The 27546-nt window shown below is 36.9% G+C and overlaps 3 protein-coding genes across 5 annotated transcripts; 2 read left to right on the forward strand and 1 right to left on the reverse strand.

Annotated features, from left to right (window-relative positions):
- The first annotated feature begins 746 nt into the window (after positions 1-746).
- mustn1a (musculoskeletal, embryonic nuclear protein 1a) lies at positions 747-3722 on the forward strand. 2 transcript variants are annotated; one of them, XM_049479701.1, is made up of 3 exons: positions 747-1141; positions 1220-1346; positions 3522-3722. In XM_049479701.1, the coding sequence occupies exons 1-3, from the start codon at positions 1133-1135 to the stop codon at positions 3608-3610; spliced, it is 225 nt and encodes a 74-aa protein (XP_049335658.1). In that variant the 5' UTR covers positions 747-1132; the 3' UTR covers positions 3611-3722. The 2 variants fall into 2 exon arrangements, with proteins under 2 accessions (XP_049335658.1, XP_049335657.1); XM_049479700.1 differs by having other exon boundaries at positions 770-1141; positions 1214-1346.
- Positions 3723-4721: 999 nt separating this feature from the next.
- On the reverse strand, positions 4722-10572 carry ruvbl1 (RuvB-like AAA ATPase 1). The gene is made up of 11 exons (XM_007254316.4): positions 10287-10572; positions 9397-9483; positions 9154-9286; positions 8292-8443; positions 8113-8202; positions 7072-7221; positions 6638-6701; positions 6337-6535; positions 5928-6030; positions 5751-5842; positions 4722-5146 (listed from the first exon to the last, which is right to left on the reverse strand). Exons 1-11 carry the CDS (start codon positions 10425-10427, stop codon positions 4987-4989), a joined length of 1371 nt encoding a protein of 456 aa, XP_007254378.1. The 5' UTR covers positions 10428-10572; the 3' UTR covers positions 4722-4986.
- An 84-nt stretch (positions 10573-10656) lies between these two features.
- eefsec (eukaryotic elongation factor, selenocysteine-tRNA-specific) lies at positions 10657-16370 on the forward strand. 2 transcript variants are annotated; one of them, XM_007254315.4, is made up of 7 exons: positions 10657-11791; positions 12699-12906; positions 13485-13581; positions 13782-13946; positions 14277-14906; positions 15130-15286; positions 15981-16370. In XM_007254315.4, exons 1-7 carry the CDS (start codon positions 11473-11475, stop codon positions 16160-16162), a joined length of 1758 nt encoding a protein of 585 aa, XP_007254377.3. In that variant the 5' UTR covers positions 10657-11472; the 3' UTR covers positions 16163-16370. The 2 variants fall into 2 exon arrangements, with proteins under 2 accessions (XP_007254377.3, XP_049335656.1); XM_049479699.1 differs by lacking the exon at positions 10657-11791 and adding an exon at positions 12003-12142.
- Positions 16371-27546: the final 11176 nt, after the last annotated feature.

Below are 27546 nucleotides of genomic sequence, written 5' to 3' on the forward strand. Positions count from 1 at the left end.
GTACTTCTCTAAAAGGAATAGACAATCTGTGTGTGCATTTGTGCATCTTCTGTGTCTCCCTGAGGCCTACAAATTATATTCAAATTTCTGGAATTCACTTTTTATAGCGATAGCGTGAGAGAGTGCACAAGAGAGACCCACATACAGTGCAGCACAAACAGAAAATATAAAACACATTTCACTCCAAACTATACTGCAGTCTATCCCTGCTGGATTGGGGGGAAAAGTGACTTTGCTGCTCGCTACGCTGGTAACAATAGTGACGTCTTTTATTACTCATGGTGGGTTAAATTACTGAAGAAAGCATGTTGAGGTGAGTTTAAACAAGGTTCACTTGTTCATTAATATTGTTAACTATCTGGCTAGGTGTTAAATCTACTGTCCTTTTATCCACTTTATTAAAATCCTGTCATATATTAGGTACAGATTTTTAATAAAAATATTTATTTTGTAAAGTGATGGACAGAGTGCTGTAGGGAACTTTCCACATCTTTTAAAGTGTCTGTCAATGTCACATTTCTCATTGGGTTACTTTGGGTTAAATTTCCCACTGAAATGAGCAATTCTTCAATGGCATCTTGATTTGTATGTGTGTACAGTTCACCATTTCCGTAGCATGAGACAATCAGCGAGTACAGGCTGCACACTGTCCTAAAAACAAGACAAATTAAAAACATGTGGGGCATTAAAAAACGCACACACACACACTCCTCTCTCTCTCTCTCTCTCTCTCTCTCTCTCTCTTTCACACACACACACACCCACCCACACACACAACTTCAGAAAGCAGTCCAGAAGCACTACCTCACATGCTCACATCAGATCACTCGAGTTTGTCATTGTTGGACTAAAGGAACCAGCTGGAACAAGGAGACTTCACCCTGTCATTATCACATCCATCACCGTGAGAATAGAGGGAAAAGAGAGAGGAAAGGAGGAGGAGTAAAAGAGTGACTCATGCCCTGGCAAACTAAATGATGGTCCCCTAAGGTTTGTGTATGTGTGGACCAGCCTTAGAAAGGAAGGGTGTGTGTGCATAAACAGCTCTACCAGAGGAAAAGAGAACTCCAACTACCAGCTGCAGTGAAAGTTTTGGAATAATCTGACACCCAGAGTATCGTGAACAGAGAGCATGTCAAAGGTATGTGAGAGCAACTCATAAATACCAAGAATCCTTCATCTGTGCAGGAGTGTAATCCTTTATTTTCTCCAGCCACAGGAGGAGGATGAGGAGGGGAGGATGAAGAGGCCAGAGGTGAAAGATGAAGACCTGATCCAGGCGAGGGATAAACTGGCTTTTGGGACAGAAGTGAAGAGTAAGACGATGGAGGTGATGGAGGAATGTGGTGAGTTCAGTGATGGTCTTGTGCTCTGCAGTATAGGTTTCATAAAAAGAGAGAGAGAGTGTGTGTGTGTGCATGGTCAGTGCTGGTAAGCCACTGGGGGCTCTTCTGTATTGTGTAAATTTAGAGCAGGACTGCTCGTCTGAAGGGATTTGAAATGTGTGTGCCTGTGGGAGCAGTTGGCCTTGCTGGTGTTTCCACTCCAAATAAAGTAGCACAGGCTCTCAGGTCTGGGACACACAGAAAAACACACTCTAGGAAGAGACAAATGTGTTTATGTAATGGCCACTAGACTAACAACTCACCTTCCTCAAGTAGACCAATTATTGTTGTGTAACTGCCTGTGCCAAAAAGTCAAGTGTGACATTACAGAAAGCTTTCATTTCAATCCCAGTTCCAAAAAAGTTGGGACAATGTATGCAATAGAATACAATGATTTACAGTTCTCATAGACTCTTTATTTATTCACAGTAGAAGGTAGAACACAGATCACATGACATTTTCCATTTAATGAAAAGCATGAACTCATTTAGAACTTGGTATTCTAGTAGATGCAGGGCCAGATCTACTGTTCCATAGTTAAAAGTCTGTAAACATTTGGTAAGTGAGGAGAGCAGTTGTTGGAGTTTCAGGAGAGGAAGTTTTCCCTGTTTGATGTACACTCTCAGAAAAGCATGAATCACACCATACCTAGAATGGTACAATCACTCGTCACTGTGCTTCTACCATTCCAGGGTACAGATGTGTACTTTTTCTTATTGGGACAAATGTGTACACTTACTCTAATTTAAGGATTATTTTTTACTTTTTCTACACAGGAGTCTCAGGTACAAATATATTTTTCAAAAACTTCGTTGTTTGGTTAATGGGTGTGTGCAGCAAGCCCACATTCACCATCAGTGTGTCCCAGAGCTACCGTCCCTAAGGTGTTTAGATAATATTTTAAATAGTAACATTATTTAAGTAGGCAAATTCTTGTCTGTGTTATATTTGTATTTGTCACTCAGTATGACTAACTGTGTAGATAATATTTTTCTACTAAGGTAAATGTACACAATTTAGCATACTGTATATTTTATAAGCATCTGTTTGTTAACTTGCGACTCTTCGAAAAGAAAAATGGCCTATAAATCATTAATGCGAGTAATTAACATAAAAGCAGTATTTATACGTACATTCATGTACTTTTTAAAGCTTTGGGGTACAGTTCTGTTCTTTATAGTACATCATTTCTATCCTCATGTACCTTTATTTCTGAAAGTGTAGCATTTTAGCTGCTCAACAGTCCTGGCTCTACTTTATTGGATATTTTATGATGTGGCAAAAAATAATTAATAGTTCATAAAATCTGAGTCTATGACATTTGCAAATCACTGTATTCTGTTTTTATTTATATTTTACACTGTGTCCCAACATTTAATTAATTATATTTAGTTTAGACTTTTTTTATTTACGATTATTTTTATTTTCGATTTTTGATGTATGTGCTTCTTTGGTCATGTGACCATGACCAGGCCTCCACACAGAAAGCACCTCTCCTTCCTCTTTGTTTGTTTTTTAATAAATCATTGTTTGTGTTGGACATCACATTTACTGCAGGGTATTAATTAACATAACACTGTAAATAATGAATACAAATGTGTGTATACTTTATAGCCAACAACTAGGGCTGAACTAGACCTATACTTCTTATATTAAACTGAAACAAAGAAAACAATAACACCACTTACAAGCATTGTTATAATAATTGATATAATGGTTAATTTTATATTATTACTTCCAGCCTGGGTGTAAATCTTATATAAAGTTTTATATATTTTTAGACCCCTTTATCATGTGTTTCATAAAGCAATTCCTGCTGGAAAAACACAGCATGACATCTTCAGACTGGTCAGGCTTAATAAGCATGTTGGTCAGCGTAGCTCTTGATAAGCATTGAGGGTATTGATACATTTGTTATTTGAGTTTGATAGTTTAGCTTGTTTACCACCATGATCAACCTGACCAAGCTGGTCAACCAGTATAACCTCACTGTAGGCCAACATGACCAGGAAGTTCCCACCAGTCGACCAGTATGACCCAGTGTACCAAATAAAATTTTAAAAGAAAAAAATCAGTGTAATGCTAAGTTGATCAATGTTCTGAATCTCTCTCTGATTGTCTGTTTTCTTCCATCAGAGCGAGCTGGAAAAGTTGCTCCATCTGTGTTCAGTAATGTTCGTTCTGGAGCAGAGACTGCCTTCAACAAACCCTGCAAGAAAAAGTAGAAGAAAAAAAACAGAACCTACAGGATTCACTTGCTGTATTCCGTGTGCTAAAATGGATTGAGAAAATGTTCAATAAACATGTATGAAAGTCAAGAACGAGTCACACAGGAAAGAGCCTAATGTTGATTATCATGATTGTCATTATCAGGCTTAAGCTAAAAAAATGTGGTTGTCGTAGAGTGACAATGATGTTTTATTGTCCATGTCTTGGCTTAAAGATACATGTTTAAAAATAATAATAATTTTCTTAATATTTAACCACAACAGGATGGACAGCTTAAGCTTTACCTTTATATTAAGACAATATTAGAAATATTAAATTAGTATTATTAGGTTTTTTGGTCCCTTGAAAATAAAACGGTACTAAGATTGTGGTGTCTCTGACATCAAAGGTTAATTTCTTAAAGGCATAGGGTTATCCACAGATGTCAGGCTGGGAATTCTAGGAGTTTAAATCAAGTTTATATAATATGATATTTTTGTGGTATCAGTAATTAAAATGTCTAAATTATTTTAAAAAATGTTTTTCAACTTAAGAAACTTATAATTACTGAACCCCTTAAAAGAATCACTTATCTTACCCCCACATAAAAATAACATTAGCAAATGTTCAAAAAGTACTTTAAAGTAAAGGTTACGATATTTCCTCTATATTAGTGATATTGACCTTACACACCATCGGGTTTTGTTAATTTTGTATTTATTAATTTATTCTAAGGGTGTGGATGTTATTTATATATTTGTATTTTGTATTAAACATGCCTTGATTGACCTCTATTTTTATACAAGAAAAATTAAAGTTCAAATCTTTTACAGATCTTGCCATGCATCTAACAAAATAAACCTCAATAATCACAACCACTATCAAGTGGCACAAATTATGTCATGTCTCCACTAATAGGATTTAATAAGAGATACTTTGTTTTCATCATTGACTGGTTTCCATAAAAGATGGTAAACCAAATCATTTCTGGTAAAAGTTTTAGTTTTTATCAAATCAGCTACTAATTTATACTAATTGTATAATTAGTAATACATTGTATGCTTCAACTTTCAATGACAGGGATATATGTTAAGAATAGGCTGAAGTTTACAGATGAAACACTTATAATTAGATAGAGGTAATACGTTTATTTAAATTCCATACACATTTTAAAATAAACAAAAATAAAGGGTATGTAAAAAATCTTTAGCAAAAAAGCCAAAAAAGAAACAATGGAAAAAGGAACAAACAGGTTTGTCAAAGAAAAACCCAGAGGGATTCAACAGTATTTTTCTAAGTACAGACCTATTAGCATATGCTCTGCACTGTGGCTTGAATGGCCCATTCAATTCTGAAAAGAAATTTAGGCCCAGTAGGACAAAAAATGGGAGAGTTATTTCATGAACTTGGTGTGCTGGTCCTGTAGTATCTTTGCCGAGGACTTGGCGTCATAGAAGAGCTCATTTATTTCCTCCACCTGCTCTCTCTCTACTCCTTCCTTCCCCTGAACTCTTGCCAGTAGATTGGCCGGAGTCAAGAGCTGAACTGCATACCTGTGAACACAAAAAGACACACACATATATCCAAATAATCAGTGATTTATGTGTGCTATGATCAGCTTTGAGTAGACACAGAATATACTAAACAATATAACCTACTTATAATGCTGTGTTCCATTAACCTCAGATGAAAGAGCTGAACCATATTCCAGTTAAGAATTCAAATCATTTAAAATATTCCAAAACATTTTCACTCAACAGTTTTCTAAAGACTTTGAAGTTTACAACAACTGGTTTAAAAGATATTTAGCAATGTTTTTGGCGAACCAAGTTAAAATATTTTTTGTGAAACCAGTTATTAACAATTCATTACCAGGAATTTTGTACATCCAAACACCATGAAAACATGTCCAATAAATAGAAGTGATGATAAACTGTTGGTGTGCAGTATAGCCATTTTGGACTGTGAACTTAAGGTTAGTGAGGCTCTCCCATCTTTATAACCTATAAGTGTGTTCCAGCTGAAATTTCAACAATGAGTTCAAATAAAATTAAAATGAAATGCAGACCCAACCTGCAATAGGGCTTTTTTATAGGATGACTATTATTTATTATACTGTATAGGATAAAAATGACATATGTGATTTTATGTAACTACCTGAGGGTTGTCTTGGTACCGATCTCTCCTAGGTGACTTAAAGCATCTTCACTAATGTTAATGCCTTCAGTCTGAGCTCTGATTTTAATGATCTGCAAAGAGAGACAGAATTTAGTATACACACAACAAAGTAAATATGTATCTTGTTTTCTTTTTCTGGTACACAATAACCAGTACCTGTTTCATTTCTTGTGGCGTATACAGCATGGTTCTGATAATCATGACTCGATCCAGCAAGTCCAGTGGGATTCCATGAGGAGAACTGATATCCTCTGTTCCCCTGAGAAAACGGCAACAATAAAAAGATAAAGAAGCCAATCGGAATACAACTCATGGTAAATTATCCATCTGAGTCAGCATTTGTTAAAGCAAATTAAAATAAACTCAAATTCTTAATGTAAAATGGGCTTGAACTTTAACTACTCAATCTAATAAATGCAGTGCAACTTAGTTTTATAGTAGTCACTTAACAATACTTAATTTGTTGATAACTGAATAATAAACATATATTTTAAAGGGAATTACGACTACATGCAGAACATTTTACTGATCCATATAGATATTAGACATTTTAGACATATCTTACCTAATAAGACAGTTTCCTCGGTTAGAAGCAAACACTACAATGGGTGCGATGGAACTTTCCAGAGCTCTGTGCAGGTAAGTGAAACACTCAATGTCAAGCATGTGGACCTCATCCACAAACAGAACACCAGGAACCAGCTCCGCCACACCTTGATCAATGTATCTGTTCACTACCTTATTGATCTCCCCTCGCAGCTTATCTAAATACACAAAAAGAGTTAATATTCAAACAGATTTAACATGCATGGAAGCAACTTAAAAGAAAACAATAAATAAAGTATGTCTTAATGACCAGTTCCTACCTGTGATCTCAGTCTTCTTGGGTTTCATTAGCTGACCCATCATAGAAAGGATGTCCTGGCCTCCCTGTTACAAACAGAAATGTGAGACACATGATATTTGCACTTTTAAATATGTAGTACAGTCAGAAAGTATATATAGCTCCAGATAAAATTATCAGTTTCTTTGATTTTGATATGTATAGGTACATGTTTGACTAAAATAAACGTTGTTTTTTTCTATATAATACTAACAACATTTCTTCCAAATAAAACATTGCCATTTGGAGCATTTATTTGCACAAATTTTAAATGGTCAAAATAACCAAAACAAAACAAAAAATATGCAGTACTTTCAGACCTCAAATAATGCAATAAAACTAGTTCATATTCATTCAGAAAGAACAATACTAATGTTTAAAGGGTTCAGAAATCAATATTCGGTGTAATGTGTGTACCTGAGGTCGGGCATTAGCGACATCCAGGTCATGAAGTGTAACATCTTGTATAATCTCTTTCTTCTTGTGCACATCTCCCTTGGGCAATGGCACGTATTCTTCTGCCTCCAAATCAAATTCTGTTGCAAATGTGTCACAACGGCCCTGCCTCTGTGGACCAAAAAAAAAAACACAATGACCACAGCTGTAATCATTCAGTAAGTATTATACATACAAATATACTTAACATTATGACTAGCATTAGCACCTGGCAATTTATGGTATATCAGTATTAATGAGTATCAGGTATATTGTCAAACAATGCTTAATGAACATCAGGAGACAAAAATTCAATCTGTATAGAATGAATATACATTAATTACATGCCTTTGTTTTTGACCACTTGCGTTTGTGAAACTGTTAATAGTTTTTCTTTCATGAATACCTTAATTTTGTATCAGTTATGAAAAAAATATGGTTTAATACAGTTATTTAGTTTTAATGAGACAGGTATTGGACATTTATAAACCAGCTTCTCACCTGAGTGTTATGCATTTTTTCATTTTGGGTAGTACAGTGCTTTTGGCAGCTTGAGAATAAGTCTCCTTTTATATGCTCATCTAAAACGAAGAGTACTTTAAAACAACTAAAATACTGGATATTGAAAAATATAAGAAAGCATCATATAATTTATTCAATCTTAAAATCTATAAAACAGAGATAGTAAAACAGATCAAAATAATAAATCTTTCCACAAATTCTGAGAAAACTTCTGAATGACTTCAGAACTCAGTACTAACCTTGTTTTGGTTAAAGCATTGCTGTTGAAAGCAAGTCCTACAAATATGATGCTAGAAACCTGAATGGAATGGCACCACAAGGTGGCTGTGCTTGTGTGTATAGGGACCTTGAAAGGTCTGTCAGCACTACGAAATACAGTCTTGTCTTTAATCCTTTGCCAGACTGCCTGCCCACCTGCACCGACTAAAAGATACATCAACACACCAAGAGTGTGCTGTGAGTGTGCAAAAAACACAACTAATAGCTTGTGTGTGTCCTTACCTTGACTGCACCACTGTTGGCTTCAATATAGATGACATCACCAACCTCCACCCTCTCCTTCTGTAGACTCTCATAGATACTAGGATCAAGCTATGGCACAGAGAAATAGAGCACATGGTATATACACAAATATTATCTCTCACATTACCACAAAGATGTGTTTTAGATTTAATTTTTACCTTCAGCTGTTTAGTTCCTTTTCCTGTTTTCAGGCCGATGATGACATGACTGATAGTCTTCCCATAGCCACCCATTGGATTTTCTGTCTCACATGGCGTTAATTCAGTCACCTCACCTTCATACACTTCTTTAGTCTCCTTAATTCGCAGACCTGCACAGACCACACACACAATGTAACAATGTAAAATATTGGTGTGGCAGTTGGATGTTCTGGAGCAAAGTGTGTTGGTAACACAGTAACCAATTTTTTTTTCTGCATATTGCCTACTGGTGTTCAGTAACTCTCTCTCAATATGAGTGAGCCAAAAGCAAAGGGCAAATGTCAAGGGCATGTTGACAGCAGTATAATGGACTCTCTATGGCCTCGTACAGCATGCCTCTCTCCCCCTTTAAGATTATTTACGCCATTTCCTCTCTTATGACAGGTTATATCAACAGACAGATATTGTTGTATCTGTAAGTGTTAGGAGCATTTTTTACACAAATAATATTACCATAACAATTTCCAAATCTCTTATTTGAATTTGCAGGTTGTATCAATATTCTTGAAAACTTAAATCCATTCAGTGACTGGGGTGGACAGAAATGTCAGGTATGAAAACTGTAGCCTACAAAATAAAAGCCCAATGGCTTTACATAAAACAACATTTATCACTCACTTTAGACTGCATTTTTAATGAGTTTAATCATATTTAGTGTTATTCACTTATTACCTATGTAGTACATTGTATTAAACAATTTACAAATAATACTGTATTCTCATATTTCCTATTAGTTCTACATCAAGTTTTCACTCAGAGCATTTCTTCTCCAGCATTCTGCATAACTTGTGAAAGTAGATGTATTATTATGGGGACTCACCAATAGCCCTTCTGAAGTTCTCCATCAATACTTCCGTCTTTTTGATTTCAGATGAATACACTTCACTGCCCACCATCGGACAGAATGGCACCTTATTTCCCAACTCCTGGGCCATGGCCAGGGCAAGAGCAGTCTGACGGGCATAAACAGGTGATTATACACACTACCACTAAACTACTACTCGTCAACCTTAGTTGCATCAACATTGGTCTTTATGCAAAGCCACTGGTTTGTATTGCCTACCTTTCCAGTTCCAGGTGGCCCTGCAAGTAAGACAGCTCGGCCAGCCATCTTTTTGGAACGAATCAGCTCCACAATGATGCCGCATGCCTGGAAAAAATAGGACCATTGGGAACATTTAGCTGCAGTTATTTAGTAAGCCTCTCAGAAGAAGAGGTTGTCAGCAGATATACTGCAATCTGCAGATATTTAAATATAAACTAGCAATTCACAAGTATTAACATAGCTAACTATAATCTGTCTCTCGTAGATATATAATAGGAAAGGTAATACCCTGATGTGCCATATTACCCACCCCTAATTACCACAATATTTCAGGGTATAATATTGTTTACAATATTAAAAAACGATATGACACTCCCCTAATTTTAGCTATTTAATTATTTAGTACATAAGGTATGTTAGCTAGGTTATCTAGGCTACAGTGAGCAAAACGCTGGGACAGTAGACCTGACTAAAGTTTTGTTTTGAGTACAATAGGAGCATATAAATACCAGTTTTGTCTTTAATTAAATTTCTGAAAACACCTAAAAAAATACCGACATTACTAAAAAAAATCATTCTGACTAAACGAATAAAATACCGATAAAGTTCCGATATTATCGTGCACCTTTAGTTACACTAGCTACAGACGCAGGTGTCACACACATTAGTTAGCACGCTAGCCTAATTCTCACACACACACACACACACACACACACACACACACACACACACACACACACACACACACACACTGTGCTCTAGTTCATTGCAAGTCGTCGGTTTTCCTAATCAAATGATATTTTAGTTAGTAAGCTACTTAGGTAGCTAGAAAGTAAGTCAGCTCACATATTCCCCATTAGTTGGTTAGGTTAGCTAGCTTAGCTCTCCTAGCCATGTTAATTAGTTACCTCTCTGGCGGCCTCCTGTCCAACCAGGCCGGACGCGGTCTGCTTAGCATTGCCGGCGTCGTCCAAGCCAAGGCCTTTCACGTGGCTGTGCGAGGCGATGCGCTGGGTCTTCGTCGTGCTCTTCACCTCCTCGATCTTCATGGCTCTTTTCTGTGATTATCAAAGCTCGAGTAGAAGCTCTCTCCGTGCCCAGCAGCGCTCTTCTGCTTCGCCGTTGAAATCGGCGCGACTGCAAACACGGGGGACCGCGTTTCCATGCGGGTAACCAAGGAGATTCGGGAAGTCACCGCCCCTGCTAACATGTCTAGCTTCTTTCTTTATCGCTATTGGTTAAGAGTCTTCCGATCTGCTCGCTCATTGGTCAACACCGATGTTCATCAGAAGCGTTGAAGAACTAACGTTGAAGAACGTTAGCTGGCCCTTTCCGTTGGTGGGCGAGTTTAAAGATCCGTCTAGAAACAGAAGCTAAGCTAACTATAACTGTGCGCTGCGTGCTTTAGCTAGCTAACGTAAGATGTTTCACTGCAGGTTAACTTAAGTTATATATAAATTTTGTTTAATTTTTTTATTATTATTTTATAAATGTTGGGGATTCTGCATTGTTTTTTGTCTTACAGCATATTTTAGTTTTAGCATCGTTTGAATTTATCTAAGTCCTCAGTCAAGATGTTTTTGCATAAAAGTGCAGTCTTGTGGATTTATACGTAGCTAAACAGAGCTATCTTGTTTTTGGTACTATTTTATTTTATTTACTTACTTGTATTATATTATAACTTTACTTGCAGTAGGTCAGCAGCAGCTCATATAGCTTAGCTAGTCAGCTAGCTAACACTATCCACTACCTACGTTTGGGTCCCATTCCCTGAGACATGTTCCGTAGGTGGAGGTAGTGTTTTTTAGGCGACGCAGGAAGTGTAGTTAGCGTATCTGTCAAACGATATGATATGGCGCACTGTCTGTATAGGAGGGAGTTGATTCGAGTTGGTTCAGTTTGAAATTACTCGTTTTTGACATCTGAGAGGTGCTTGAGTTAAACTGCATCCAGCTAACTTACAAGATCTGTGTTTTTCAGCAGCACAACTTTTTTTTGGTGTGAATTAAGCTGAAAGTGCACAGTCATCTTAGATCAAAGTCCACTGCTTCCCTATTGTGTCTCGTTCGGATCCTGTCTTTAATTCTTCCACACATGGCAGATCCGAGCGCTAACGCTGGGGACGGCCTCCTCCCCCAGATTCTGAACTTTAATGTGGGTGTCCTGGGCCATGTGGACAGCGGGAAGACGTCTCTAGCCAGGGCTCTGAGCAGCACCGCCTCCACCGCTGCCTTCGACAAGAACCCGCAGTCCAAAGAGAGAGGCATCACCCTGGATCTGGGCTTTAGCGCCTTCACCGTCCCTTTACCGTACCACCTTAGAGAGGCCTGCGGGGAGAGAGCGTACCACAGCCTGCAGTTCACACTGGTGGACTGTCCGGGGCATGCCTCACTCATACGGACCATAATTGGAGGTGAGATATAAACAGTAGGTTAGGAATTAGGTATTTATTAAAGACAGAAAAAGTTTGCATCAGTGGTTATATTTGACTGATATTCAAACCTATATTTTGACTCATTAAGGGGACACTAAACAGTTGTCATACAATATCTAGATTTTTTATTTAAACTGCATTTGTACCTTTTTGCAAGTAATCCTTATTTTTCTGAATTGCGATAGATGGCAAGCTATATACACCCACATGCTCGCTGATTCTACAACTGCAAACTTGAACTACAGATCATATCACAGAAAACAGGAAAGAAAGTTTCATTCAACTGTTCGTCCAGAGCCCACTCAAGTTCATGTAACCATGCAGTTCCAGGTAATATCAGGAGGTGGCAGAGTTACTTTTGATATATTGTAATTATAACATGATATATTAGTAGTTTGAGATTTTTATTTTATAGATCTGTATTCAAGTTTAGAGGGGTTGTCAGATAAGCTGGTTTCCCTGTATCCATATTCAACCTGTTTCAGGGGCCCTGTGGTTACAGAGGAGAAGGGAGGGGTGTTCAGGGGGAAGTAGAATATTCTGAGGTCTTGCTTACCTAAATGCATTTAGAGAAAGGTGGAATAGAGGGAGGTGGAAGTGAGAGGAGAAGGTTGAGACAATTTACGAGGATGTAGTGTGTTTCGGGGGGCACATGTGGTTGATTAAGGCGGAAGGCTGGTGTTTAAGGTTCCAGCTAAACTTCCTCACTCCCCCTGCGGGAAGACTCAGTAAAGAATGTGTGTCAGGAAGAAAAAGGAAAGACACACTCACTCTCTCTCTCGCGCTCTCTCTCGCTCTCTCTCTCTCTCTCTCTCGCTCTCTCTCTGCATATAAAGTACTTGATCTTGTCTTAAATATGTGCTTGTGTGTGTTTGTGTGTTTTTAGGTGCTCAGATTATTGATCTGATGCTGTTAGTGGTTGATGTGGTAAAGGGCATGCAGACACAGACTGCAGAGTGTCTCCTGATTGGTCAGCTCACCTGCTCCAGGATGATTGTCATTCTTAATAAAATTGACCTGTTGCCTAGTGACAAGAAACAGAGTGCCATCGATAAGATGACAAAGAGGATGCACAAAACTTTGGAGAACACAAGGTGAGCTACAGCAGACACACAGTCTCCCATATTGTCAGTTCAAACTTAGGGAAAACAATGTGTATAGTATCATAATGTCTTTTTATATTGTATCTTGTAATGGGAAACTCGAATGCCCTTCATAATATACACTTGAGTAAGCACACCTTACAAATAAAGGACACGGGAAAAGACTTTACATTCCATATTATTCCATATCATGCAGCAAATATGGTTAAGAGATACTGTGACAAAGAAAGAAGGAGCTTAGTTGATTACCTCAGAAAGATATACTAATATTTTAAGATGGTTAAATAAAAAACATTTAACAAAATTAACTAATTAACATAGCATGAGGTAAATTCAACAGTAGAGCAGCAGTGGTTACATTTTAGTAGTGATTATACTTTTTATTAATGCTACAAATGTATATGAAAAAAAGTTTGTATTTTGTTATTGAGCTCAGCCTTACATGCATTTTACCAAAGCTATGCCATGTGTCAGTAAACATATGCATAATGCTTCAGAAAACATTTGCCTTATTAAATCTGCATGCTTCTCAGATTTTTGAATAATGGCTTTTTTTTGTGTGTGGTTAGGTTTAAAGGTTGCCCTGTCATTGCTGTGGCAGCAAAGCCAGGGGGTCCGGATGCTCCAGACACGGAGGAAGGACAGGGAATTACTGAGCTTATAGAGGTTAGATTATTACATTTGGTTTGGTTTTGTTGATTTGCATTTTTGTTATACTTTTGAATTCAGTATGATTATGCAACCTATTATTTTAAATGCCTTGACTAACTTAAGTCTGGTGTATTGGGACCTGGGCTGATGTGAACCCCTTATTAATGGACTGTGTCACATTTTATACATTATGAGGTTTGTGTGTTTGTGTTTAGTTGCTAAAGACTCAGGCTTTCCTGCCTAAGAGAGATCCATCTGGTTCCCTGCTTATGGCTGTGGATCACTGTTTCTCCATCCGTGGACAGGGAACAGTCATTACAGGCACCATTCTACAGGGGGCGCTGCGCGTCAATGACACACTGGAGATACCTGCACTTAAGGTACACAAGCACATGCTGCACATTTATGTTATGAGGACACATGCATCAATGTTTATTATTTAGCCTGCAGGAAAGTCTCTCGAAAACGCTGTATGGGGGCTTATTTTTAATAAATTATTAATACAATACCCCTTCTGATAAATCTCTGCCAAATTGTATGATTTTTCTTATATCTTGTATGAAATGATTTTGAATACAGTGCTATTGACTAAGAAATATACCACATTATTCTACAATTGAGTTCAGCTGTCCAGACACACATTTTGAATTTTAAATGTACAATGTGTTTTGTTTTGTTATTGTTATTGCCTTATCTACTGTTCTTCATAGGTCACCCGGAAGGTGAAGTCAGTACAGATGTTTCGTAAGCCAGTTCCTAGTGCGATACAAGGAGACCGGGTTGGTGTGTGTGTGACACAGTTTGACCCAAAACTGCTGGAACGTGGTGTGGTGTGCACACCTGGCTCCCTGCGAACTCTTTATGCTGCCATAATTTCTGTGCATAAGATTGAATACTACCGTGGTGCACTTAGCAGCCGTTCAAAGTTCCACATCACCGTTGGACATGGAACAGTCATGGCACGTGTGTCATTCTTCAGTAGGGTGTCTCGCAGCATCCCGTCTGGAGCCTCAGATGGAAGTCCCTCAGAGCAGGGCATGGACTCTTTCTCCTTTGAGTGGGAGTTTCATCACCAGGAGGAGTTTTTGAGCAGTCCGGGAGAAACTGAGGGGAAGGAACCACAGCAGTGGGCGTTACTGGAGTTTGAGCAGCCAGTAACATGTCCACCACTTTCTTTGGTGATTGGCTCACGGCTGGACTCTGACATACACGCTAACACATGTAGGCTTGCATTTCATGGAAAGCTTTTGGAGGGCTTTGAGGACAAGAACTACACAGAGACTACATTACCGAAACTCAAAATAAGCAAAGACAAGCATAAAGAGGGAGCAGTGGAACGGGTAACAATCTTTTACCCAACACAGACACATACAAATGCTATGTAAAATCACATCTGAGTCGGTTAAACCAATAGTGGTCCTGAAGATTTACACACACATAATACTAGTAATTATGATTAATGGTATGGTATATAACTGTTTGTAAGCAGGTCAATTCCTACCTATAGTTCACATATAGTTCTCTTTAAGGATCATAAACTTTAGTTTATGTTTCTGTGATCAGGTGATGGACGACTACACTGTGATTGGCAGAAACCTGTTTAAAAAGGAGACCAACCTTCAGCTATTTGTGGGATTAAAGGTCACACTTTCATCAGGAGAAACGGGGATCATCGAAGGCAGCTTTGGTCAGAGTGGGAAAATCAAAATTAGAGTGCCAGGTATGCAATACACACAACAAATATCATAAACACAGACTGCAGATGTATCAATGTATCACACCTCTGTAGACAAATTGGAACATGAGAGATTGTTGCTTTTAAAATCATTGCTATCTTTTTAAAATTAAGGGTGTTATTTCCTGCAGTAATAACACTACTCTTCAATTAAGGCTTTACACTAGATGTTTTAAACTGCTGAAATTCTATGACCGTTTGATGTAATTTTATCTAAAAAAAACAAAAAACAAAAAAAAAAAACACAGCTCCACTGTTCCATAGTCGAGTGGGGAGGCTTTGGGTATGGTTGTTATATTCACATGTGTGGATGCTCCAGAGTGTGCCAATTTGTTGACTATATCTTTCAATTATTAGAAGGAGTGTGTGGATATCTTTGGATATGTAGGGACACTTTTCTGGACCGAGGTTAAGCATAGCCCTGGAATATACAGCATTTTGTAACTAGCTATTGTACCAGTTGTACTTTAATTTTTTAAAGATTGTTAATTTCCCATTATGCATATCTTGTAGGATGTTGGTTTTCACATGACCCCAAATAGCTTATGGTGCTTAGTTTCAAAGTCTGTTGACTGAGTAGTCTCTTTTTGCTTATCGTTAAAGAAATGCAGTTTTTGGGACTTTTGCTAATTAATATGTATCTTCCTGTTTTTCCCCCTCTCTCCACTTCTCCCACTAGAGGGATTAAAAGAAGAAACAAAGCAGCTACTTTCCTCTTCCTCCAAGAAAAAAGGAAAGGGTGGGACTAAAAATGAACCAGCAAAAGAGGAAGAAGCCAAGATCGACTCTCAGCCAATCGCCATCCATCTGAACTTTAAAAGATATGTCTATGACCCCCATAAAAAGATGGTGCAGTCCTGACTTACAGGACTAACTGTTACAGAATAAGAGAAGGAAGCTGATGTTTAAGTAAAGTCTTGTTGGTTGTCTGAGGTATTGAGTGCATGGATGTCAAAGGGTTGTAAGAAGCTCTCTGGGGGTTTGGTTGCTTGGTTTGTATTCTATTTTTTGGCACAATTTTCTCGTGATAAAATGCTCAACCCTGGAAATAAAGACATCTGCATGTGAATCAGTCCTTAAACATGTCTTTTTCCATTCTAGTCCAGTCCTGAATTTACTCATGCATTGGAAAGGAAAAAGAACACTTTTACACAGCCTAAGCTGTATATAAACATAATAAATATATTGTGGTAACCAATTAATGGCAACAACATAATATGTTAACACCACACTGCAATGGTCACTCAGGCAGTATCATGGTACAGAGTTATCAGTACACTTTTATGACAGAAGCATTACTGCAGAAACATGCATTAAGGTCCCACAGCAGCAATGCCCTTAAATTAACAAATAAACAAGACACTCCAAAACCACACCCTCATACATCAAAGGAAAGGCCTGCTTCAGTCCTAAACTTTCTGTGATAAAGACTGATTGTGGATTTTGAAATAAATGAAATTGCTACAATGACCATCACATTGTGTTGCACACATTAAGAGGAGTTTGCAGGAATGACACGCCAGAATAGCCTCTGAAACACTTTTATATGTTTTAAAAAGAAATTTCAACATTACAAAAAGGTAAATTCTTTTCCTTCCCAACTTTGTTTGGAATGTGTTGCAGGCAAGAAATGCAGAAACAGGTGAACCAAAACGTAAAGGGCCCTCAAAGTCTTTTTATCTTTTTCATTGAATTTTCTATACTGTACTACTTTGTTTTAGGGTTATAAAAGATTTTGCTGCTTAATAAGTACTGTTCTGGGCTGATAGAGGCCTTGTCTAGGGAAACAATTATGACTGGTGGTCAGTCAGACAGGGTATTGTATTTAGACTTACAAACAAAAAATCCTTGTTGGTTGGTGACTGCTCTTACCACTTTTTTTAGCTACATTACTTCTAACTCAAGTGCAAAGAAGATAGTTTTGCCTAATTACATTTCAGGTAACATTTTTCCAGCAAAACTTGCTTTACAGTCTTACTATACTGTACAAATTACAGCAGATTTAAAGAGATTAAATGTCTTTTTTTTTCTATTTCACTACTCAAAGTTGTGTCTGTGTGTTTGTTCGTACCATCAAAAGCATTCCGGTGTCATGGCAACTTGTTTGCTAGTGTTTAACTCTATTATGGAAAGAGTTTACATAAATCGCCTCTAGGATGAATCTCATGACCACTATGACATTTTCACGCTCACACTCTTTTCATTGTTCTTCATGCTGCCTGAATAGTTTGCATAGCTATTCTTGCTTTTGTATTCCAACTTGGACAACCTTCAGGCAAATTACTTTAAAAACACAGACATGTGCCTGTGGCAACTGTCTTCGAACTTCCCTGTTTGTCTATTACAGATTTGGGTAGAAACAAAGCACTTATTGACAAAGTGAGAACTGCCTACGGGGTATGTATAGGTGTATATATATGCAAACTTAAGAAACTCCCGCTGTGGCCCATAGCTTTGACTATCAAACTACATGTCAACTACATGTGAACAGTTCAGCTTTCGGCTGTTTCTATTACTGGATACATTCTGGAACATCAGAAACTGAAAAACACTTATTTTAAAAATTAGTCCCATGGCCAAGCCTATTTATCCAATGCCCTTCAGGAATGGTAACTGATCCTAATATTGGAACGGTGCATCCCTAATTTCCCCCACCTGCTCAAAATGTACTACTACTACTACTAATAAAAATAATAATAACAACAAAATATACAAATAGCACCTGTCCTAAGCTCAGTACATTCTCATGCTAATAACCAATGGTTTCTAAAGGATACGTTTCGTACATTTTGGAAGAGCAAAATATTTGTGCATGAGTGACTGGCTGTTTGAGTCTCATCTTGATCTTGTTTGAAAACAAAGTAGACATAATAAAATTAAGAAAAGGAAAGGCAAGTTTATTTGTATAGCACTTTTCATACATATATGCATTTCAAAGTGCTTTACATACAGACTGTACTACAATAACTGTGAATACCATACAGCTCCCACTGGACTCATATCTCTCTCTCTCTCTCTTTCTCTCTCTCTCACTCTGTGCCCATCAGATAGGGATCTCAGTCAGATTCTGTTCAGATGTTCTTTAGTGGTGCGTGTGTAAGTGTGTGTGTGTGCATCAGCTTTTGATACAACAGCTTGAGTCTGTTAACCTTTTTAATCGGGGTCCTTCATCAAAGGGGCTCTGCACAGAGTGCCTGTTTAAAATTCAGGAAGAGAGTAGAACAAACTTAGTTTGTGGCGATTTGGGGAAATTTTGCTGTGAGGGAATGAAAACAGAACATATCCCCTGAGAAGGAGGCTGCTGATTGGCTCCTTCCTTACCACTGACCCCTTGCTGACCCTTATTTAAGACTTGAGTTACTTGAGTAAAATAGGGTTCCAGTTTCTGTTTGGGTCATCTTTAACATTAGCACTATCAGCTTCATCAGAACTGTGTGTCAGGCTTCCCCATCACCCACCACAGATCAGCTGCCTATCTTCTAGTTTTTGCAACATGCCTTGGACTAGTTGCTTTCTCTCCACTATTGATTGCATCAAATTTTACATGAGCTCCAACTGCTTTCATTACTCGTGTTGCTATGCACATGGATATATTATACCTATGTAAATGCATAATGACTTAATACCCCACGGATCGTAGAAACGCCGGGAATGTAATCTGATGAAAACGTAGCTCATTTGGTAATAAAATACACAAACTGCATCCCGTAAATCCCCTTTTTGTATCTGGACATTTGAGTTTGAGTTTTGAGTATGACAGTATACTTGCTCTGCTATTGCTGTTGTATCAGCCATACAGTTTTTCTAATGATATTGCATAAGAAAGTCATCATACCATTTCTACAGCAAGTGTATTTGTTAGCTGAAGATTAGCTGAGGAGCTGAATCAGTTTTTACTCTGCAAGGGAAGATTTCAAAGCTCTCGAAAATGAAAAGCCTAGTTATTTTCTAGTTTTTGTTCATAGGCACATCCACAGCCTGATCACGTCAAAGATATTTACATTTGATCATTTTGCTGTGCGTAAGAGCTGTTTTCTGCAGGAGAGGGGCTGCATTGTCTGAAAGGTAGCTCCTTCTCACACACGTAAGTGGTTTTGAGGGAAGGTATAATCCCAGTTCAAAGGAAAAGATTCAGAAGATTATCTTAATTTATGGAGAAATATGATCTCTTCTTTGCCTGAGATTTCTTTAGATCTGTTGATTGCGTCTGGATCCTGTCTGTTTCTGTTGGCAGTTTCTGCACGTTCACACTTTTTGCTCACATTTCTGCTCCTAAATTTGTTTAAAACCACTGCAACTATATCTAGATATAATATTTAAATTCATATAAATGTCACATTTACAAATACTGTGCATAAAGGACAGCTTTATAAACCTACTTTTTAGGACATGAGATTGACCTTGAAAATAAATGTACATTACAGTCTGAAAATAGCTACATAAAATCTTTCACTGGAAAAACAAACAAACTGTTAATTACAGTTGTGGTGTGTGTAGCTGTGTATGTTTATGGAAGTTATTTGCCTATGTTACATGGGATGACCAATATGGAACAATGTGGGCAAAGAACTGCTTTCTGTCTGTTTTGGTTTAGGTTGCAGTATGAAAATGATACATACACAGAGACATTTTACAAAACCTAACCAATAGGAAATTTGAATAGTTCATCATGAAATTCCCGTCTCCCAATGCTGGGAAAAAGTCATCCATTTGCTCGTTTCAGACTGACAACTTGTCACTTTCAATAAATGAATCAGTTTCTTAATTACACAACAATGTCAATGAATCAATCTATGGATCAGCTTGCCAATTCTGTATGTCTCTGCCCCAGTCATTATTAAACACTCTGTAAACTGCTTGGGTTGCCGTGCACCTGACTTCTGTGTGGATGTCCTAAAAATGTGCCACCAAATGTTTGGGCACACCTAGTTTTTAAACAGTTTTTGCAGTCAATACAATTCCCAGATTAATAATTATAAGAGGAAAAACAATGTCACATGTACATATTGTGATGGTGCTAGCTTAGGAATATAGCCAAAGCCCACCTTTTTTTAGACTGATACAGGCAATATTTACTGAGCTACATGTATAACATATCATGCCACTCTCAGCATGAAGATTATTTATTGTTCTTGGGAACCTTTATCTTCCATCTGAATAGCACTTTAATCCAACACTTTCTGGCTCCATTTTTTATGATGAGTGTACAGCATATAACAGAGGTAAATGAATGTAGTGTTTGGAGTCTTATCCAAAATTTGCTTTGGTATAACAAAGTGTGAACTTGAGTGTAGTGATCTGAATTATTTATAGTAGCATTAATAATTATTACATTCATGCATTTTTTGTTAAAATACAATATTTTATTGCATTTTAAATTCTGTTTGTAAATTCTGAAATCTACAACACAACCGTAAAGGTTAAATAAAAAAATAAAACACAAATACAAAATGTGCAACATTTACTATGTTGACACATAACAAGTTAAAATGTTTATATAGCTTAAATCTGTTCGATGTAATTTATTAGTCAGTCCCACTAGCTTTATGTATTATATGTAATTGTAGTACAATACTGTGGAATATTTATTTTTCAACAGACTTCAGCTTTAAAAATACATAAGAATTAGTGTCAATTCATTCTTATAATAAGAATACAGAGTGTACTGTATTTACTCCATATAAAAGATAATTCTTTCTCTCTTGCCTAATGGTTTCTTTATGTTCCAAATAAACAGGCCGAAGTACAGCAATTTCAAAAAGAAATATCTCAGTCAGCTCTATATTTAAAGTACAACAAACTTTGTTCTTTACTGTTTTTTTTTTTTTTTTTGATTGGTGCAGCACATGGAGTCTGACTCTGAGATATATGTTTCTCATTGCACACACGTTTGCATGCATACACACATGCACACACATATCTCATCTACTGTTTCCTTCCTGTAAGCACAGGTTTTGTTGTCTTGGTAGATTTAATGGGCAATAAACACTCTTATTTCATAAAGCTTTAGCTTCACAAAACCACAGTCATATAACGCTTATTCACCAGAGAGTTCAGAGAGTCTTTGTTCCGGTCTATTCTCTCTATCCTCCTCCCTTTCTGACACATTCTCTCCATGTCATACTTTGTTCATTCACACCTAGTCTTTACATTTCCTTTGTCATGGTCTTTACATTCACTCAGCCATTTTTTCTTTGTTTTCTTTCCAGGTCAGTTAGTGTTCCCTAAAATGCTGCACACAATATACAGAGGTGTGGCAATCTGTGTAGGTCTATGTGTGTGTGTGTGTATATATGCATTATTGGAGTTCAGTTCACTGTTTGAAGACTGACAGCTGACAGGTCTCAAATGTGGAAAAAATGGTTATTGGATGCCTTGGGTTGCACTTCCAAGAATTTCTCACAGATATTGTCCTGTGGAGGACCTGTGTGGTGGTTCTGGTCCAGAGCAATTCTGGACATTGGTAAATATAGACTGTATTTTGTACAGTAAAGTAATAAATTGCATTTGAAAATGTAAGTGGCCTCTCTGATCAAAAAACAGGGGTGATCTTGAGTACATCTTGATAAATTTTATTCTAAAGTGATTTAAAGCCATTTATAAATGGAGAGGTATATGTAGAGAAGAGATCATTAATAGGTGGCTCACTGTTCAGATCTAGAATGCTGTTCCGTTCTTATTTTAAACAGGCATAATTGTTCTGGACTTATACAGGAAGAAATTAGAAAACAGCAGTTGGACAGCGAGTCAGAGGAAAGCTAATTCACATTGCCTGTTTTAAAAGAGCTTTAATCAAGAACCAAGAATTTAATGAAGAATGAAAAGCATCATACAGTATTAATCCAGTATGTCCCATAAAATTTGAGAATGTGGCAGTTAATAAAATCAGTAAGTTATTACAAACTGTATTTTAAGATACTAAACAATTCTGCTTATTTTTTCTTTATTTATCATTTATATTTCACTATTTATATTTTTAAACACCACTTGAGATAAAAAAAAATAAATGAGAAAATAACATTTATTTAGAGTATATGTTATTTAGAATTCATCCAATTCTATAGAACTGAATCCTTATGCAAGTTGGACACTATGATCTTCTTGACCCTCAAACTGGACACAATTTCTCAATCTAACAATATTTCACCATCATCATCATCATCATCATCATCACTATAAACAATCCTAATTTGGACAGTATAGAAATTGCTCTTTACTTTAGAAACTGTCTACATTATATTTTTATTATAAAAAGTGTATAGTGTATACTAAAGTTTCTCTTTAGAGTGCACCACTTGAGTGGCTTTATCTACATGTCAATTACTGAATCATGCAGCAATTTTCAAGAACAAATAATTTTTTTCTTTACATTAGGCACTTAACATGTTTATTAATCTTACTGTTCAACTCTGTACTGTAGCGCTATTATACTGTGGTGCAGAACAGCAGGGTCAGAGTGTAACACACACACACACACACACACATTCTTAACCTCGTCAATCTAATAACGTAGTGAGCTAAAAGCCTGCTGTATCCGTTAGTAATGAGACTAACAGCATTAGAGGGCTTTCTCTCTTATCTCTAAATGATAAACAGAGTGATCTATTCAATTATAGCTATTCAATTAGAGCCCATCTCTAAACAAACAATTATCAGACTGTGAGAGCCTGACACTTATAGATAGATAGAGCGGGAGAGAGAGGGAGAGAGGGAGAGAGAGAGAGAGAGAGAGAGAGAGAGAGAGAGAGAGAGAGAGAGAGAGAGAGAGGGAGAGAAAAAGATTTTGTCAATTTTGTCTATAGAAAATTATGTTTTAGTAATAGTGACCTAAAAAAAGACTATATTTTTAAATTGTTGTATGAATGTTAAAAGATTAATGTGATGTAAAGTCACATTGGGCAATTTCTGTTGTTCATACAGTTTAAAAAGCAGCTGATGTTTACAAAAGCTTTAAAAAACTAAAGAGTTTGATGTGATAGTGATTACATGTCTTTTATCAACTATTCACAATAATTTGGTTTAATGGCTGTGATTATTCATCTTCCTCCTGATTATATTCCAAAGGTTTTCCATTTGGTAAAATCAAGGAAACACATCATCATTAAGTGGTTTCTTATTTTTTTTTTCCAGAGCTGCATATGTATACACATACTGTCTCAGACTCTGGCTGCTGATGGTCGGCATCATAATCAAGAATTCAAACCAGAACTGCTGGAGTGCCCAGTGATTTCTGCAGAAGAACTGAAAGTGAAACTCCTGAAACAATGGAAGTTGTAATAAAGACACAGGGTTGACACTCTAAACACTAAAAGGTTGTTGAGGCCTCTTAATAATTTTTCTGCTAAGTGTTTTCTGCAGAGCCCAGAAGTGAACAAGTGTAATGTATGTGGAATCTGCTTTAAAAAGTGTGTATGTGCATAATGACCTGTATTAGTTAGATAACATCAGCACATTATTGTAATGGAGTAGAAAGTGAGAAATCAGATACACCCATAAGCAACTTCCCTTCTGCTCTCTCTCTCTCTTTTTCTTTTGCTTAGTCTCTCGCTTATTCTCTCTAATGCTGCCATGAGAGTCATTAACACACTTATACACACACACACACACCCTCAACTCACTGTTAGTTATACAATGCTACTCTTAAAATCTTATAATAAACTAACTAGGCCATATTTCACTCAAGTGATTATCATAGCATTAGTTTTCACCAAAGGGATACACACTCACACACACACACATGCGCGCACACACACACACAGTGGAATATAGTGGCTGTAGAGAGTTAATATAGGGAAAATGGTGCTTGCACTATTAACTCTACACAGGTCTTGCTCTAAAGCTGGGGCTCACTTGTTCAACCAGTGACAAAAAGTCACTATTCTTAATAATACTAAACCACATTTACAACAAACCAAAAAGACATCTGTTACATAATTCTCCTATAATGAATGTTATTTATTACATGTTAATAACTTATTATCTATAAAAAAAAACATCACATACACAGCTTGTCTAGTCCTGGTAGAAAAATACACCCAACAGAACAGAACTTTTTCGCATAAACATAAAACTCATGGCACCATGCTCAGTGCAAGGTATGGTCTAAATGGATATAAAGTCCAAAGGCATTTAACAATATTTTTGGGATCTCATTGTAATTTCTGGATGAGGTGGGGTGGTGATCATCCTGACCTCACTAATGCTCCTGCACTGAATGCAATCAAATCCTCACAGCAATGCTCCAAATTCCAAATTACACAGTTCAAACAGGATAATGCCTGACCGCTTAATATTGCCATATCAAGAGCTTGCCTTAAAGACACAGATCTGCATTGCTAGACGTGTCCTTGATTGAAAATGCGTAGGATGGTATTGGACAGTCTTTTAACGCTCCATCCATACTACACAATCCACAGGAACTTTTTGAGAATATACAAGCTTTATACACTATTTCTGCCTGTTTAGCTCAAACACTGCCCATAAATGTTGCCTAGTTATTGCTGAGTAAAATAACAACTGTAAGTAATTAACAGTTGTATACCGGTGTGTGCTCATATACCTCCCTGTTTTTTTCTGACCTTGTCTGATTTCCTCCCCCTCCTCACATTTTGCAAATATTTGTCTGTCAGCCAGCTTATCTTAAATCAGGGACTTGCCCCCTCCCCTGCTCCATTTTTCTTTCTTTCTGTGTTTCTGTGTCTGTGTTCTGTGTTAAATAAGTTCTACATTCATGTACTACAACCCAGAGTCAGAAAAAGGTGGGACAGCATGGAAAATGCAAATATAAAAATAATCCTGTATCTCTGTGTAGTGTTTTTAAGACGCACTGCAACTTTTTTTTTTTTTGTAGTTTCCTTGTTTTTTTCTGATTTGTGAGTAACATATTATGAGGTCAGGAAATAATACATTTCTGTTCGTATCCTGATTTTTTTATTTATCTGAATTTAATTTCTTGATTCTGGCAGTTTAATATAGATAATATTTAGTTCATCTAAATGAATATATTTTAGTCCCAAAACGAAGCAGTTTTTATATATATATAATTTTCATGTTTAAATATTACTTAATGAATGCATCTAAATGAGTAAAACTAAATCATGAATTAATGCAGTTTTTTATTATTTTATATAATGTGAATCTCACAACTGCTCTTTGCCTTTAAAATATCGTGATTAATGGACCAATAATAATGCCTTAGATTACTAATTTAATATGGTCTTTTCATTTTATCAGCTGAACAAAACATATCTGGACTGTAGGTGTGGATCTGGACTTACTGTAGGTGTGGGTCCTTATTTAATTTAATTTTACTTAAAGTTTTTTGAAGTTTAAAAGACAGTTTAGTTAATTACAGAGCAAATTCCATTATTTATATTGTGTCAGAAATGCAGGAAATGTGTAATTGTGTTTGAGTTAATGACAATAAATATAATCATTTTGTCCATCCCTAACCCCCAGCCAACCCCATATTCTACAGTATAGAACTGCTTTGACTTGGCAGTATTGTATAGAATTGTTTAGACCTTTAATAATCCATTAAAGATGACCAGTGTAAAATTTGAACAGAAATCAAATATGCACTTAACAGGTCTGCTAGTAAATATGTGTAAATGGTGACCTCCCTCCTGCCTCCGGCCTACTTTCCTCCCTCTACAATTTCCCTTAGGACAAAACCAGCTGAACAAGGGGAAGAAAAGAGTGGAGAAGGAGGAGAAGGAGGGTGGCAGAGAGAGATAGCATATCTGTCACCCTGTTCCAAAAAGACTTGCAACAGAATACACACATGAACACACACATTCTCTCTTTCTCCCACACACCACAAACACACACACACACAGACCTTCACCTCCTCACACCACACAAGCACTCCCTGGGGACGGGAACTGAGCGCTTACAGTTGCTGTTTGCTGGTTGAAAGAGGTGATTGTTTGGACACAGAGGTACGAATTAATTTACCAGCTGAACAGGAAGATAAAGGAAAGAAGAGAGAAAGCGAAAGAAAGGGAGAAGAAAGCAAGTGAATGTTCTCCGAGATGGGAGGGCTTGTGTGTCCCAGTTTTCAGTCAGGGCATGAGTAAACATACACCTGTCAGGCCAGACCTTACAAACACTGTACATTCCAACAATGCTGAACTCTTAAAAATAAAGTGCCTTCAAATTGTTCCTTGAGTAACCCTGCAGAAGACCCACCTTGGGTTTTGTAAATAATGTTTCTATAATGGAGATGTTTGAATGAGAAGAGCCTTTTTAAGGTCTCCATATTCTCACATTAGGTGTGATAGCTATATTTTTACCTAGTTGTAGAGGGCCATGCACAAATATGAATAAAAGTTCTCTATAGAGCTAGGATTCAAAAACAAATTTCAATATGCATCCATAAAAATATACTGAGTTTGGACCAGAGCAAAAATACTACTCTTAATTCATTTATGTAAAGGTGATTCAAAATGTGCCATTGTGTTACAGACAACTTAGGCCTTCATCAGGACACAAAATGGCATCTAAAAACAAGCCACATTCGACCCACATATGCACACTTAAACACATGTCTCCTATTGAACAGGAAGACAAGAAAGAGGAGAAAAAGAGATAAAAAGAAGGATTATAATCAGTATTCCTAATTAAACTTCAAGAGTATAAATCCAAATATCTCCCTCTAAAGTAATTGCCTATATATATTGACTCATCTAAAAGTATTTGGAATGGCATTAATGGTCATTGCTTGTAAAGAACAGAACAAAAATATTTTTGGGGTCCCTGAGGACTGGTTTAGGAACCAGTTCCCTAGAGATCTTTACTTTGAGCAACATTAGCAAAGAACAAGAATATAAGCTATATCCTTGTTTTTAGGCCAAAATCACACATCTCTGTTCTTCTTGTTTATTATGTTTTTATTTAATCTAAAAACTGTCAAAAAAACAACTGCCCTGTATGTGTGTTGTGTATAACGGGAGACTATCTATCTAAAGGATATACCCCTCTAGCCCACACCTGGCTCCAGAGATCTGTCTATACAGTGTAGCTACTGTTGTCATTCATGAGATGCTTTGAGTTCTGTTTTGCCAAAAACGTTATACTTGCCCCAACATCTTATTTACACATTCCTATACATTATACTTTAATTTCTGTATTTTCCATATAAGTGTTTTGAGTTGAACATGTCAGTGTAGGATGAATAGATTGTATTTGTTACACTTATGGGTCTTCTTGATGCTTGCAGGAACTACAATTCCCATTATGTACCT

This window comes from Astyanax mexicanus, chromosome 5, assembly GCF_023375975.1.
Source record: "Astyanax mexicanus isolate ESR-SI-001 chromosome 5, AstMex3_surface, whole genome shotgun sequence".
NCBI lineage: Eukaryota > Metazoa > Chordata > Actinopteri > Characiformes > Acestrorhamphidae > Astyanax > Astyanax mexicanus.